The sequence below is a fragment of the Danio rerio genome, chromosome 7 (genome assembly GCF_049306965.1).
Source record: "Danio rerio strain Tuebingen ecotype United States chromosome 7, GRCz12tu, whole genome shotgun sequence".
NCBI classification, from domain to species: domain Eukaryota; kingdom Metazoa; phylum Chordata; class Actinopteri; order Cypriniformes; family Danionidae; genus Danio; species Danio rerio.
Window position 1 is genome coordinate 51,640,001 of NC_133182.1, and position 15,942 is coordinate 51,655,942.

The window sequence follows — 15,942 nt, forward strand, 5'->3', positions numbered from 1 at the left end:
TATTTTCCCGGACACTTGCCCACTGCTCACTGGACAGGTTCAGTTTGGAAAGCGACAAGGGCGGAAGGTTGGAAATCCCAAGCAGCTCCGCCAGATAATAGGAGAGCGTTTCGCCCAGCACTTGATCCGCGTCGATGCCATACCGCACGCATGCTCTAGTGCCGTCGGCGAAGCTTGCGAGGCGGTTTGTGGGTCTGCCGCAGCCCGCTTCCAGTGCCACCACCCGAGCGTCCCGAACCCGCTCTCTCCACTTCCTCTCGTGCTCCACGCCAAAAACACGAGTGGCTAGAGCTTCAAGCCACGCGCTCCAGAACACCCGCTGCTCAATCACGTTATCCAGAATCAACGCAGAGCGAATATTAAAACTTTTTGCACCGCGCATACCTGGTGCGTTTATCTCCGTATTGTTTACCTGATTATTTGCAACAGAGAACAAAACTCCTCGATCTGTGTCTTGTTGAACAAATACGGACAAAAGGTGCAACTTCACATTCCCAATCCAGGTAACTATTCCAAGCCACACGCAAAGCGACGCGCATAATTTCACCTTGCCGGCTTTCATGATTACTAAACGCATTTTAGCTCATTCCGCTTTCCATTTAGCCTTTCACACCATAGAGTCTTCCATGGTTGATGTTTCAGTGCAGTTTTAATGAATTCTCCTCTTCAGGGCGGTGTTCTCTGCCTCTCCACTCCTCTCTTCTGCTCCCAAACTCTTTCTGTGTTCCGCTGCCACCGCATGGACGTCAACCATGTGACCAGATCATGAGACTTCACTAATATCGTCTCATATTTCTCCAGGGAGAATGCACATGAGTCGACGAAAACTGAGTGTTTCGAGATGTTTAAACCTTTCAGGTAAATGCACGTGGGGCTATGCTGCTTTGTTATATTTACAGGTTCGTCTGTCAGCAGAAGATGTTTATTTGCACTATGATTGAACGCCTCAAGGGTCTCAAGCGAAATACATGGCGTGATTAGTTGGTGGGTTGTTCCTTTACAGCTGAACTGAATTACCAGGAGGATGTACACATAAACGAATAGAACAGTTATTTTGATAAATAGATACTGCGTCCCAATTCGCATACTTATACTACACTCTAAAAGTGTACTTTTTTTTTTAAGGAAAATACGTCCCCCTCCTTTTTAGAGACAGACCAGTTAGAAACAAGTAATTAGGAATGCAAACTTCTGGATTTCATACAGCTGTCCTCCCCTATTTTTACAATGTACACTACGCCCCTGCTTTTGAGTGTGTAACAGAAGAGCATGCAAGCTTTGGGACATACTACATCCTTGTTAATGAATCATCGTGTTGCTTAATTATGACTCTTGTCAATCATCCACACATCATCCACATTTCTGTCATATTTAATGTGCTACCTTATTGGAGAAGCAGCAGCAGATTAAGCTCTCATTCACGCGTCTTTTATGCAGAGAAATCTCCTTAGGTCTTTGGATAATTATGCATTCCGGAGTTAATGTCCAAACACGTCTTTATATATGTTCAGTATTGTTGTTGCAGATAAAATATAACACAGAAACACAATTTAAATATTTTCCAGTTGGCTAGATAATAATTAACAGTCATACAAACATCTTTAACAAAGCCTCTCTCTACTTGGCGGTTGGTCTTGTGGATCCGCCATGTTTGTAGTTTATTTACACTTTTCACCCACATTTGAAGTTCTAATTGAGTTCAGGTCAATGCACAATGTGCATTATCAGCGGTTAGAGTATGGACGCTTCTACACTTTTACCCTACAATGTAGCTAATCCATGTGACTATATCACTTCAAACATACGCTGCGTCCAAATTTGCATAATATCCATACGAAATAGTATTTGAAAATAGAATTAGTATGTCCCGAAACCATAGTATGTTAAAAAGAGTATGCCAATGGTTACCAGATGATTTACTGTCTCCAGTAAAACTTTTAACCTTGCATTCACACGGGCTTCAGCGTCAATGCAATGTTCATCGTTGCCGAACTAAATTGTGGATCCAACGGCGCTGCTTCAGTGGTGTTGCTCGCTGCAGAAGTTGGGAACTTTTCAACTTTTTAAATGCCAATGGAAGCGTCAGCGAATCAGATCGATTTATGCAAATACCCCAGCTTATACAGTAGCCGATTGTGGACTAATTTCATTGGCTGTTGCTGCTATGACGATTACGTCAGCTTCAACTTCAGACACGCCCTCGGTCAAGCGTTGACGCTGAAGCCCTGTGTGAATGCATGGTTAAAAATTTTACTGGAAATAGTAAACCATCCTGTAGCCTTTGTCATACTTATTCAAACATACTATGGTTTGGGATGTACTAATTAAATTTTTAAATACTGTTTAGGATGGATAGTACGCAAATTAGAACGCAGCATATGTTTGAAGTGATATAGTCCCATGGATTAGCTACATCGTATTATGTGAATCTAATATCATACTATATTTGTTTGCATGTTTTGTTTGGCAAACTTTCCAGTTATGTATCAGACTTAACAGCAAATTTTCCTTAATCACTTAACTGCACATTTGGTTAAAGTTACACTCAACCCTGTAAAAAAAAAACGCATTTCACACTAGTAATTTTAGTCAAAAGTTCCATATTTAGACCGTGATCAGTTTTACATGGACAGGTGGGGTAATTAGCACCAGTTATTTTAGTCTCATATAATGTTTCATGTCAGTAATTATTACTAAGAGTGTCAATAAATATTACAGCGACTTTTACCAAAAAAAAAAAAATACTTAAAGTATTGTTAACAGCAGTCAGGGGCGGACTTAGGGTGCTTTCACACCTGTGAATCGATTCAGTTGTTCCGAAACAGAGATTACTTGTTACATTGTTGCTCTTTGCTCTTGGAGCGGTTCGCTTTCACACTGCAAAGTTTCTAAACAGACCAAAAGAGCTAAAACAAGTCATGTGCGAGTAAACTCTCCTCACATTGGTCAGAGTGTCAGGGTTTATTTTGCAGCGTCCCGCTCAGCTGTCAGGAGAGGTGGTGGTTTGGTGGTGATTGACAGGGTGCGCGCGCTACGTGTCTGAGGAGAGACACGGTGGGGAGGGGTGAGAAGGGTGCGCGACGATGCCTATTTGAGGGAGGGAGAGGCAAGATTACCGGGAGATCATCACTCGTTTGCGGGCATCCGGAGACTCGCAAAACTTCCCGCCCTACTCATAATTCTCTCTTCATATAGCCGTAAGCCTATTACGTATGCATAAAACACTGTGATATAACCGCGCTCGGATCGGATCGCTTTCTCACTGCAATCGAACCGCTCCAGGGTTCGTTTCAATCGAGCCGAGACCACCTCATTCAAGCGATCTCGGAGCGATTACTTTGGCGCGGAACAGAGCGCGATTGCCCTGTTCACATATGCCAAACGAACCGCGCTAACTGGGCAAACGAGATACGTTCCGAAACAAACGTGTAGGTGTGAAAGCACCCTTAAACAATAAGCAAGGTAGGCAGCTGCTTAGAGCCCTGGGAAGTTTAGGGCCCTGACCAATGGCAAGAATTGCCTAATATAGTTCATTTATAAATTTTCTATCATATGTTGTAAAATCTGTCTATAACCATTAAGATTTTAAAGTTATTCTTTTTAAAACCGGGGACCCCCATGAATAATCTAATTTTCCACATGTACTGCACATGCAAACATTACAATATAATCACAAATATGGCTTATTAACTGTACATACAGTTAGTTTGTGAACTGTTTTTTATTTAATTTTACATTTAGATAAAGGTTCCACTTAAAATGTATTTTCAACATGCAGTTTGTTTAAAAAAATAAATTAATATATATATTAAAAAACAAAAGCAGCTTTTAATAAAAAAAAATGGGTTAAAAAATTCTCTGTTAAACAGAAATTGAGAAAAAAATAAACAGGGGGGCTAATAATTCAGGGGGGCTAATTATTCTGACTTCAACTGTGTATATATCTATAAAGAAAGAGAATGTTTCAGTGCTTTGGCCCTATACCTGGAATTGCTTAGGGCCCCCATATCATTAAGCACTTCCCTGACTGTAGTACAGTATGTGTGTTTGTGTGTGTGTGTGTGTTTGTGTGTGTGTTTAAGCATAGAGGCTGTTGAAGAACATTCAGTTGCATATTCTATAACAGTGGGAGATATCTGTGGCAAATTTTACATTCTCACGTAAAAGGAGTCACTCCTCCCACTTCTGGCAGTTTTACTGAGATGTCTTATCCCTTGTGAATTGGCCATTAATATTACAGGCATCCTCTGCTAAAATCGCATTACTCCATCTATGCGTGTATTCCCTTCTGAATAGGGCTAAAGCTAATCAGAAGGCTTTTATCTTACATGAAGTGCATTTCTGAACTCCATATGTCTCCCCATATTGACATTACATAACAAATTTAAATTGCCGTCAAATTACATATTTACAAGTGAAACACTATCTATAAAATCGATCATACATAATACATAGCTGCAATTTTTGTTTTAAATAAGTCAGGTGCAGACATTTGTAACTTTGATTTTGGGTGTATTGTTCAAAATATAATTCTTTATTTTCATGTTTAAATTTAGTTAAATTTCTGAGTTTAAAAAAGTTACATGCTGCAATAAAAAAGCAACCAAAGACTTACCGTGCCTTCAAAAACAAATCGAAAAGAATAAAATAGCAAACGCCCAGCTTAGAGGTACTGTATAATATAATCTCCAAGGTGCAGCTTAAGGCATTTTTAATTCTGCAATTTATAATTTATAATGTTTCATTTATATATTTATTTCAGCAAGTGCTCAAGGAATTTTAATAATAAATATATATATATATATAAAAAATATGCAAATCAACTGAATCCGAGTAAACAGGATAATCCAATGTGATGATATGAATGAGTTTTTGTTCGACCAGACACTATAAACAGTAAAATTGAGGGGAAAATAAAAAGCTCCAAACATGCAGTCCCCTCTGGAGTCACGAGGCAAACTGCAATGATCTTTAGCTCTCACACACCACAGATTGGGAATAAATGTCTGGACATCAAGAGCCAAGCATAAACACATGATGGTAACAGCTGCCATGCTGCAAAATGCATCCAACACAATGAGAGCTCATAGCAGACTATTGCAATTCAAAAAGCAGGCTTTTACCAGCACAAATATGTGTAAGTAAAAGTAAAACTGAATGCAAGTATGTCTATTTTATACTGCAGAATAATGTAGCCACTTTTATGATATGGTAGTTTTTGCAAAGGAGGTCACACTTTATTGTGATGGTCCGTTTGTTGAATTTAAGTTACATTGCATCTACATACAACTAATTCTCATTAGATTTTAAGTGGACTGTTAGGTTGGGGTTAGTGTATGTTGACATGTACTTGCAAAGTTTCTTATAGTCAGTTAAATGTCTGTTGAAGGAGCAGTAACATATATCAAGCAGACAGTCTACTAATACTCAAATGCACCATCAAAATAAAGTGTTACCGCAAAGGATAACAAGATTCAACTGAAAACCCTTCTGAATCTACATTTAACAGCATTTTAACAGTAATAAACAGTGCTGTCATAATTATTGTGGTATTATCACAGCAGCTTTATGGGTGGTTTTATCATGCCTGAGCTGATCTGGCCTACTGTCATTCTGTTTTGACTTGTTACTTATTACTTGAATGCACTGCCAGACATACAGCTGGTCAGCTCATGTTCCCAAAATGTCTGGCATGGATCATGAAAAAGCTGCAGGTGTTGTGCCTAAATCCTCCCCCTGCCACCATTCTGTCACTCTTCACATGAATGCACGCACACTGATTTCGGAGCTTCGCACCTGCTGGGAAGATTAGGATATGTTGGGGTTTGGATGTTAGAGAGTGCGTTGGTCCCCAAAATGGGATGTTGGCATGCATGTTTTTTTTATTTTTTTAAATGTAATTTGGAACTTGTGCAGAGCTTTCATGCAGTGTAATTATTTTCCAGTAGTTGATACCGCGTTATTTAAAGGTGGTGTTCTTAAAACTGTCATGATACAGTTGAAGTCAGAATTATTAGGCCCCCCCTGTTTATTTTTTTCCTCAATTTCTGTTTAACGGGGAGAAGTAACTAACAAGTAAATAACAGTTTTAATAACCCATTTCTAATAACTGATTTATTTATCTTTGCCATGATGACAGTAAATTTGACTAGATATTTTTCAAGACACTTCTATACAGCTTAAAGTGGCATTTAAAGGCTTAACTAGGTTAATTAGGTTAACTAGGCAGGTTAGGTTATTCTGTAGACCATCGCTTAATGGGGCTAATAATTTTGTCCTTAAAATGTTTTTTTTTGTTTGTTTTAAAGCTGCTTTAATTCTAACCGAAATAAAACAAATAAGACTTTCTCTAAAAATGTCCTTGCTTTGTTAAACATCATTTCAAAAATTCAAAGGGGGGCTAATAGTTCTGACTTCAACTATCTTTATAATCACTACAAGACAAATATCACGATGTCGTGAATATGAAGGAGATTTTATCCATGCTTATGACAGCTCAGTTATGTCATTTTAAATGCAAAGATGACATTGTTTGAGATGTCTTACACTGTAAAAAATATCTGTTTATTAACATGTTCTATATTTGGTTGTTCACATGGTGTTTTCTGGTTGTGAATTGCATAATCAGAGTTTTATCACTGCTCTATCGACTTTTGATGTTTAAAATTTAACTCTGCAGATGAACAATGTAGACTTTTATTGGCATTTTTAGTAGTTTGAGATGAGATATTGTTTAAGAAATAATATAGAGGGAATTAGGTCTGTAAAATAACAGAGTAAGTACTGGGAGTTTGTTGCTAGGTTTTTGTACCGTAACAAAAACACAGGCATTATATCACTTTGAAGTATTAAAATTTTCACTTTTCAAACTTTTCAACATCAAAAACTTCTGGAGGAAAGCTCAATATCTTGTAATGCAATCCAAAAGAAAAAAGGAAATAAAGTAAACCAATGAAAATAATGAAACAAATATTTTTTACGGTGTATAGTTGTGGCAACTTAAAAAGCCCCTATTATTGGTTTTTGAAAACGACCTTCCATGCAGTGTGAAACACAGCTCTAAGTGAATGAAAACATCCACATGAGGTTTAAATCTGAAATTGCACCTTGTTTAAAAATAAAGATTTGTAAAATAAAATATTTGAGTTGTTTAAATGATTTGTCGATCGTCCGGAACTTTTGCCTGTTCATATTGACGTCAACACAAAACAATACCAAATATGAGGTGCCTTTCCCTTCAAACGCTAACAGAGTAAGTGTGTGTGTGGGACTGATCATTACTAAAGATGAGTGAACTTTAATGAGTGAACATTCTGGTGATTAATGCAATAATCTACCCTGCAACTGGTATTGATGTATGGGACTTTGTCAGAGCTTTTCAGAAATTTTATCAGTACACAGTACAGATCAGTTTCTTCCTACATTTCACAAGTGTAAGTGAGTGCGATTAAAATGGTTGCCTCCTTGTTTTCTATAGCTTGCAGAATACGTAATTAATTGTGTTTTGTTATTTGTAATTGCTCCATACGGCTTGTACTATATCTGGTTAACTCTCTATATTTTCATATTGCGTCTAAAACCACGTTGAAAATTCTTGCTGCTTTGTTTACGGATTTAAATGTGTTTGTGAGCTCGCGATTCTCAGTTGTTTGTCATTGCCATGGCCACCATCAGCTGTTCATACACACATGCAGTGGTCAAGTTTTAAAATAATTCAACTTTTGACACTGTGTGGATTATTACTGAGTGTGTGTTGTTCTTTTTACTTATGGTTAAGACTAGAGCAATATGCTGGAGTTTAAGTGCATTGCTTTAATGCACACCTGCATTGGGTCGACACATAAACTCTGCACTCTGACTACTTCAGCAATGTTGAAAAATCATGGTGGGTGTTTCTCTCTGCATTGCGCTAAATGCAGTCGACCAATCACAACAGAAAGGGTCATCGGACCAATCAGTGCAGATTAGCATCACTCTAAGGAGGAGTTTGGGAACCACTGAACATATAATATGGGAGTTGTTGGGATAATAAGGTAAAAATAAATGCATATTGTAAGCATGCATACCTTGCATGCATATTAGCCTGTTGTTGGAGTCCCCCAAAACCAAAATGCAACCTTTTATAATGCATAATAGGGGCTCTTTAACATAATGCATCATATTTTGTCTTTGTCGTGACAACTTGACATTATCAAGACATCCTAACCTGTCATAAATCTGTCATAAACATGATTGTCAAGAGGCCATTATAATCATTCATTCATTCATTCATTCATTCATTCATTCATTCATTCGTTTAATGAATCAGAAGTCTCATTTTCAGAGCCATAAAATACCTACTTTTCGTCAAAACCAATCAGGCCTATTTGTTTTGACATGCTGTGTTGTATTGTGGCTGGCAGCTTTGACAAGGAGCTCTGTCTTTGGCTTCGTTTGGTTATAAGTTGTGATCTTTCATCCTGGCCAGTTTGTCTGTGAGGAGGTTGTTGCAGAGAACAGGTTTGTTGGTCATTAGCTTGAAAGGCATCAGACAAGATGAGAAGAGCAAAAATAAGGCTGACCTGGAGACAGCTTTGGCCCACTGCTGGATTTCGTTGAGATCAGTGCAGTCTCTGCGGGACGTCCACTTCTCAACCCATGACTGCAGGTTGTGCTGTGGAGGAAAGATAGAGACCTGATTGACAAGTTCTCTGAAAAAAAACAAAGCTCAAAAATAAACCTCTGCTAGGCAGCTCAAACATTTCAATGCATCCGCAGTTCTCAAATATAAGCAGGACCATATTAATCATTTGGACAGGTACTCTAATTGTGATTTAAAAAAGAAACAATGAATTACTTTAAAGAAAAACTACACATTCTCATTCATGTAGCAGATGTTCTTATCCGAAGTTACTCATAAATGAGGGACAGCATAAGCAGTTTGTCATATATTAAAACAATTAGTTCTACTTTCGTATTCAAAAACTCATCTTATGCAGGCAATTCACAACATTTTTCATCAGTTCAAAAGAGTTTAATGGGCCATTAATCTTTTACTTTATGAATGCATCTTAGAAAAGTTACTAAAGTGCTTAACAATGTTAAATATATTGGCTTTCTACTCTATTCTTCATCTATGTTAAGCTACTTTAAAAGCTGTAAAATGAGCTAATCTACACACACTCATGCACTACAGCCAATTTAGTTTATTCAATTCCCCTATAGCGCATGACTTTGGACTGTGGGAGAAATCGGAGCACCTGGAGGAAACCCACACCAACAAGGGAAGAACATGCAAACTCAATAAATGCCAACTGGCCCAGTCAGGACTTAAACTAGTGACCTTGCTGTGAGGCGACAGTGTTAACCACTGGTGCACCATTCCATCTGAAAGTAAAATAATTTAATACAATGTGAATTGTATTTGGTTGTCTGTATTGCTAATTGAGAAAATTTGTAATTATCCGGCAGGCACAGGACGTCAACATGATGCATGGGAGGTTGTATTTTGTTTGGAAATGAAAATCGGGTTGACGTCAGAACCCAATGTCAGGCCAACGTCAATGTCCAACATTGGACAGGCTTTGCAGTTTGGTCACTTTCCAACCTAAAAACAACCGAATGTCAATAGCCCCTTTCACACATACAGACCTTTCCGGAAAATTGCCAGCAAAAGCTTGTATGTGTGAACAGGTCCTTTTTGAAAATACCGGTAAATTCGTTCTGGCTATTTTCCGGAAAGAGAAGTTGTAACATTACCGGCAATTTGCCGGAATGCTGCGCTGTGTGAATGCAGAAGGAAGATTGCCGTAATAAGCGCGTGCACGTCTAGAACGTGCTGACGTGAGACGTCTGCTTTAGCCAATCACAACAGTCAGACGCATTTATGTCCGCGCGGTTTATGAGAATAAAAGCCTTTGAATATTTTTCCAGACACATTTATCTGCTAGAAGTTAGTCAGATCACATTTATATGTTCTTCTTAATGCCAACTGTGTAAATAATCATCGACGAGATGCTTATGATAAGCCGTTGTTTGTTTACCTTCAAGCTTTGCATGTGCCTGCACACGCACATATTATGAACATCTCGACATGCGAAAGTGATCCTGCGAAAGTTTTTTACAATATTGATCATCCACAGAGTTTGTAATTTAGTCAAATGTTTACAAATACAAGTGCAGCCATTTAAAGCTCATTTGTGGTGAATGATGTCAGAATTTACCGGTATTTTGGAATGGATGTGTGAATGCTCTTTTCCGGAAAATTTCCGTAACGTCCTCGCCTGTGTGAACAGCGCTTTTTTGAATATACCGTTAAAGTCGTTCCGGAAAATTTCCAGATATTTACCGGTATCACTGTGTGAAAGGGGCTAATGACTAATAATGTTACAGCTTGACGTTGTGTGGACATTACCAATATGACATCTATCAGACGTTGGATTTTGGTTGCCCTACCTGATAAAGAAATGTCAGTATTTGACATCAATATGATGTTGGTTTAAGATTTTGGGTCCAGCACAACCTTAAATCAACAAAGTATCAACGTCAAGTCACGTCATTATTGGACATTAAAATAACTTGTTCTTAGACACTAGTGACTTAAATCTAACCTAATATTAAAGTCGTATGATGTTGTGTGTCTGCTGGGTAAGTTCAATGAGTATAAATGTTAGTACAGATAACTTGAAAATGTAAGTTAATGGTTTTCAACTAAACCTTTCAAGTTCTGCTAACTTAAATGTAAAATGTAAGTTACCTATTAAAACTAAACTCTGCAAGTCCAAGTTAGAAATAATTTGTTGGGTCAACTATTTAACAGTAGCAAACAAATGTTTTGAAAGTACTTAATGAAAGATAATTTTACATTTTAATAATAAATATAAAACAATTAATAATGAAACACATCTAAGCAAAAAGACAACTAATTATTTTAAGTTGAAAGAACAACTTTTGGTTTCAGTGTATAAAAGAGAGCAACACGGTAATATAGCGCCTAAATTTTGCAAAGCTGCACAGAGTGTGTGCCAAAGTGGCAAAGTACCAAAGTTCATGGATTCTTAAAATTCCTTTTCATTGGAAATGCGCGTTTTAGAAAGCTTTTTCCAGAATGTCCATGAATATTTTAGAGAGAAAGCCTTTTCCCCTTTAGATTGCCCTTGAGCAAGAGATGCTAAGTAGAACACACCATCATCAGCAACACTTCTTCAGTGTTTCATATATTTGTTCATTCAAAACATCCAGAGGCGAGTTTGGCTTTCCAATAAGTGATTACAGTATCATACTATCATAAGTTATACAGCTGCGCACGGATGTAATCAAATATAGTATAGACGTTGATGGATTGTGACCATCTCTAAATAGAAGTAAAAAAGTTGGGATAATCGAAGCAATCATTCAAATATTCCTTTGAAACTGTCAGTGTGATTTATAAATCATTTGCCCAAGAGAAGCAGAGTTTGGAAGGAAATGTTTCTTTTAAAGCATGGCGTAGAGCTTTCTGTGGAATTCTGTTTGTATGTACAGTATTGCCACAGCTGAAACTAATTAAATGTCTGAGCTGCATGTGAAACATCTCTCTGACTACCCCTCGCAAAACAAAACAAAACAAATGTAAAACCACTTTTTTTATATATAAACAGCTATTTTTAGCAAGCGTGACATGTATTATATGCATTAGCTTGCCTGGTCTTTCAATGTTTCAGGCTGCAATGCTGTATTTAAATCTGACATACAGTCATAAAACTGCTAAGCATTCTGAGCACATATACAGTACATCTAAGGATGTGTCTTCAATATGCACACAATCATAAAACATGCAAAGCTGTAGTGGTATACGGATCTTTGTTTGGATTTAACTGGAGAGAATGACAACAATTTGTGGAGGGTTTTATAAGGAAAATTGATACTGTATAGTAGAAACAGGCAGTAATAAAAATTTGCTTGTATTTTACTCGTAAAGTGAGATGTTTTTAACATCAGAATACTCTACTCTTAAAGAGCCTTTAAAAAGTTCTTGATTCAGTGGACTTGACAAAAATATTTTTTTTCTGAGCAAAATGCTCTTGTGTGCTTAATTAACTAACTAAAACATCTTAAAATGATCAGATAGCATTTAGCGATTTTAGTAGAAAGTGTGGAAAATGATAATAAGTCAATATAAAATATGCCATGTTTTTAAACCTTATGTCAGAGAAATATTGGAGAAAGTAAAATGTGAAGAAGCTTGAAAAATGTTTCACTGACAATGCATAACATTTCACACACTTAAAACATGAGTTTTGCTGCTTGTTCAACATACTTATTTAAAACAAGTGAAAACAACACTTTTTTCCGGGACACTTTAAGTTGTTTTATGTTTAAGCCTTAAAAATGCAGGGTTCCACACATTTCATTTATGTTGTCCTGACACAAATTGATTACGTTTACTTAACACTTTTAACAAATTTATGTGGACTGAACATAAAAACATTTGTCCCAGTAAAATCTCAAGAATTGTGTTGTTTCAGCTCATATTAAATAAGTAGGTTGAACAAGCAAAAATAAATAAAATAAATAAACAAACAAATAAATAAATAATTTTGAGTGTGTTGGGGTGTTTTCATTTTTATTTTTTTCTCCCTAATTTTCTGTTTGTGGCTGCTTTTGCCCCATTGACTTCCATTATAACCACTTTTTTTTTTATTACAAAACCATGACACCATATCATCATGCATTTTTGATTGTTGCTGGTTTTTCCTGTAGGGAAGAGGTAAAATGTGTCATTTTTACTGTTCATCATCAGTTGGCAGCATTAACCCTTTAGATAGGCCTGTGCAAAAAAGTTTATGGATTTAAAGTGTAGGTATGTGTGTCTTTGAGTGTGTGAGAGTGACCTTTTTTTGCACTTACCTTGATGTGTCTGAGGAAATCAAATATGCACCTCAGCTCTCAGAACTACATGGAGTTAATAACAACAAAGACTGTGTATTTATGCACCATCAAATGTGGTTATAATAGAAGTCAATTGGGCAAAAACAGCCCCAACAGTAAAATATAGGGAGAGAAATTTAAATCTAACAGAGCGTCAAAGCCAGCGTTGTTACTAATTGATCACTTATTCAAGACTGTGATAAAACGTAAAAATAAATCTAGTTTACTGTTACAGTTTCTAACATAACAAAAAAGTAGTACATATGAACAGTACACAAGGGTTAAACCACTCAAATTTGTAAAAATGAGTTTATTTAAGTTAATTTAATCGATTTGTATTGGGACAACATGAAGGAATTGTGTGGAACCCTACTTTTTTTACTGTACATTTAAAATATGCAAGTTTTTTCAACTGGGGCAGCGCGGTGGCGTAGTGGGTAGCGCTGTCACCTCACATCAAGAAGGTTGCTGGTTCGAGTCCGGACCGGGTCAATAACATGCTGAGTTTGCATGTTCTCCCCGTGTTGGCGTGGGTTTCCTCCAGGGGCTCCGGTTTCCTCCACAGTCCAAAGACGTGCGCTATGAAGGAATTGAACAAGCTAAACTGGCCGTAGTATGTTTGTGTGAAAGAGTGTGTTATGGGTGTTTACCAGTGTTATGTTGCGGCTGGAAGGGCATCGGCTGCCTAAAACATATGCTGGATAAGTTGGCGGTTTATTCCGCTGTGGCGACTACAGATTAATAAAGGGAATAAACCGAAAAGAAAATGAATGAATGAATGAATTTCAACCATGCAACAAGTCAGTTTTTACAAACAGTTTATGATTCATTTATTTTTTTAAAGGGTGAGAGCTTTCTGAGCTCTGCATTTAAAAATGTAAATAATCTCCATAAGAGATATCTGCATCTTGTAGTTTATCTGTTTTATATGGAAATCCATTCATTTAAAGTGCTGATTGACTCACAAAAACAACTGTGTAAAAGTCAAATATTGTTTGTAATAAACCATTTTGCTTTAAAAAGAGGTTAAAAAAAATGTAGCTACACTTAACTAAACTTCAAGAATGCATCTGAATTCATATAAAAAGTGTTTCGTTTTTTGTTCCCCAGTTTTCTATTGTGTTTGTGCCATGTGTCTTGTGACACATTTATTAATCATTGCACTCATACAAGTGGGGGATTTTCTTCATTCAAAATGAGTGTATTCAGGAGCAGTTAGGAACATGGAAAACTTGATTTCCATGGGAACTCAAAACAAACGGAGCAAATGTTTTTCTCTGTAGCCTGTCCTGCTGGACCCTCACACCAAACCCCATTCACTCTCATACAGTTCATTATCATCAGCTTTACAAACAGCTGTAAACTTTACACAGCAAAAATGGAGAAGGCTACATGTAAAGAAAATAAACCAAAAGGATCTGACAAATACAGAAACAGATGGGGGAGGAGAGAGAGAAAAAGAGAGAGAGAGAGAGAGCAAATGAAAGAACAGCAGTTTTCTGAGTCAGTCATTTGTATAATACCTCTCCACATCCTATTATCTGCTTGACCAGTGAAATGACGCTTTAATATATATTCTCCATCCTTCTATTTCCCCCCAAAAGTGCTTAATCAGAGCATTAATGATAACCTAAATTATTACCACCCCAAGAGTTCTCTTGACGCCAACAAACGTGCAATTGAAGCCCATTTACAGCTGTTTGCTTTGTTTACAGATATTTATATATTTAGTCACTTAGTAACTGTGTCTAGCAAACAGACAAACATGACACTAGTAGAAGAATGGGTTAAAGGTTTCCCCCCTGCTCTCCATCAAACTCCTTACGTCACAGTGAAACTGCAACAGACTGTAAATTAAGGGAGAGAGTTAGAGGAAACTGTCTGAGAGAGAAAGAGAGAGAGAGAAAGGAAGACGGAGAGACTGGGGGTTTCTAATGACTGGCCTCATGTTGCAGGAGCTCATTTGACACAACAGAAGTGTTGGCTGAAGAATGCTCTCTCCCGCAGGCCAGCTGGCTGTGAGCGCAGGGATATGGATGGCCCCTGAGTCTGGATACCACTCGGCTTCGCTCCTCGTCCTTCTTTATCTTCTTCAGCTTTTAAGCACTGGGGCATCTTGGCCAAATGGTAAGAGTTTTGCAAGAACTCAACTGTAACGCTCACTTTCAAGAGTAATGACTGGGTTTCTCTGACACAAACACTGTTATTTCAATGCACGGTGTAATTTAAATACCACAGCCACTGGAAAATATGTGTGTGTGTGTGTGTGTTTAGTCCAACACTTAATGTTATCCTGCAGGTTGCATTCAGTTGAAGTGTGCTTTTTAGATCAGACTACCTGACGTTTCAGTTGATTTGATTCTTTCTGATGACTTTAAAGTAACTTCATCTTTACTCTCACTAAAGTATTATTATATTTTTTTATAATTATAAATTGTTTTTTAAAAGTTTATGGTAAGGTTTAATAAAGTTGATGTGTTTCACTTACAAAAAAATCACCTACCTGTGTGTGTTCTTTTGTTCATGCAGGCTTAAATGACATGAATTAATTTGTAAATTAATTCTTTAGTTTTATAGATTTAGTAGGACTTTTCTGGATTATAGTCCTACAATCTATACAAAAAATATAGTCCTATAATCTTCCAATTCATAATTAATTATTAAAGTATAACCTTAAATAAAACAAGGATATGCATTAATAAGACGTGGTCTTTGAAGCGAATTTGCTATGCGAATTATGTTCAGAGCTCTGTAGTTTAAAATAGGCTAACAGTCAGTTAAACTGTATTATAAAATAACACACACAGCTGCCTAAATAAATATACTATAAAATACACAGTTAATCACTAAGGCCTTTTAAAATATTATTTAAAAAAAAACTGTACTAAAAGAAAAAAGCACAAAACAGTACCACTAGATTTGATTTGACAATTTTTTTTTCTACTTGTTTATACTGTATCTCCTCCATTTTTATTTATTTATTTTTATTTTACTTATTTATTTTATATACTGTGTATGTTTTAATTTAGTTTGTTTGCTGCATTGTTTTGATGT

At 36.8% G+C, this 15,942-nt stretch overlaps 2 protein-coding genes across 3 annotated transcripts in view; one reads left to right on the forward strand and one right to left on the reverse strand.

Moving 5' to 3' along the window:
• The window catches only part of fjx1 (four-jointed box kinase 1), a 1,767-nt gene extending 1,013 nt beyond the window's left edge, over positions 1-754 (reverse strand). The window contains exon 1 of the mRNA XM_001337564.9: positions 1-754. This exon is cut by the window's left edge and continues 1,013 nt beyond it. Within this exon, the coding sequence (XP_001337600.3) occupies positions 1-577 (577 nt within the window). The 5' untranslated portion in view covers positions 578-754.
• The window catches only part of pamr1a (peptidase domain containing associated with muscle regeneration 1a), a 45,166-nt gene that overhangs the window by 462 nt on the left and 28,762 nt on the right, over positions 1-15,942 (forward strand). Inside the window, exons 1-3 of one of the 2 annotated variants that reach the window (XM_068222720.2) lie at positions 1-503; positions 671-858; positions 14,896-15,015. The exon at positions 1-503 is cut by the window's left edge and continues 462 nt beyond it. In XM_068222720.2, coding sequence (XP_068078821.1) covers positions 807-858; positions 14,896-15,015 — 172 coding nt within the window. In that variant the 5' untranslated portion in view covers positions 1-503; positions 671-806. The remainder of the gene's footprint in view (positions 504-670; positions 859-14,895; positions 15,016-15,942) is intronic. The other variant, XM_073907283.1, reaches the window with a different exon arrangement.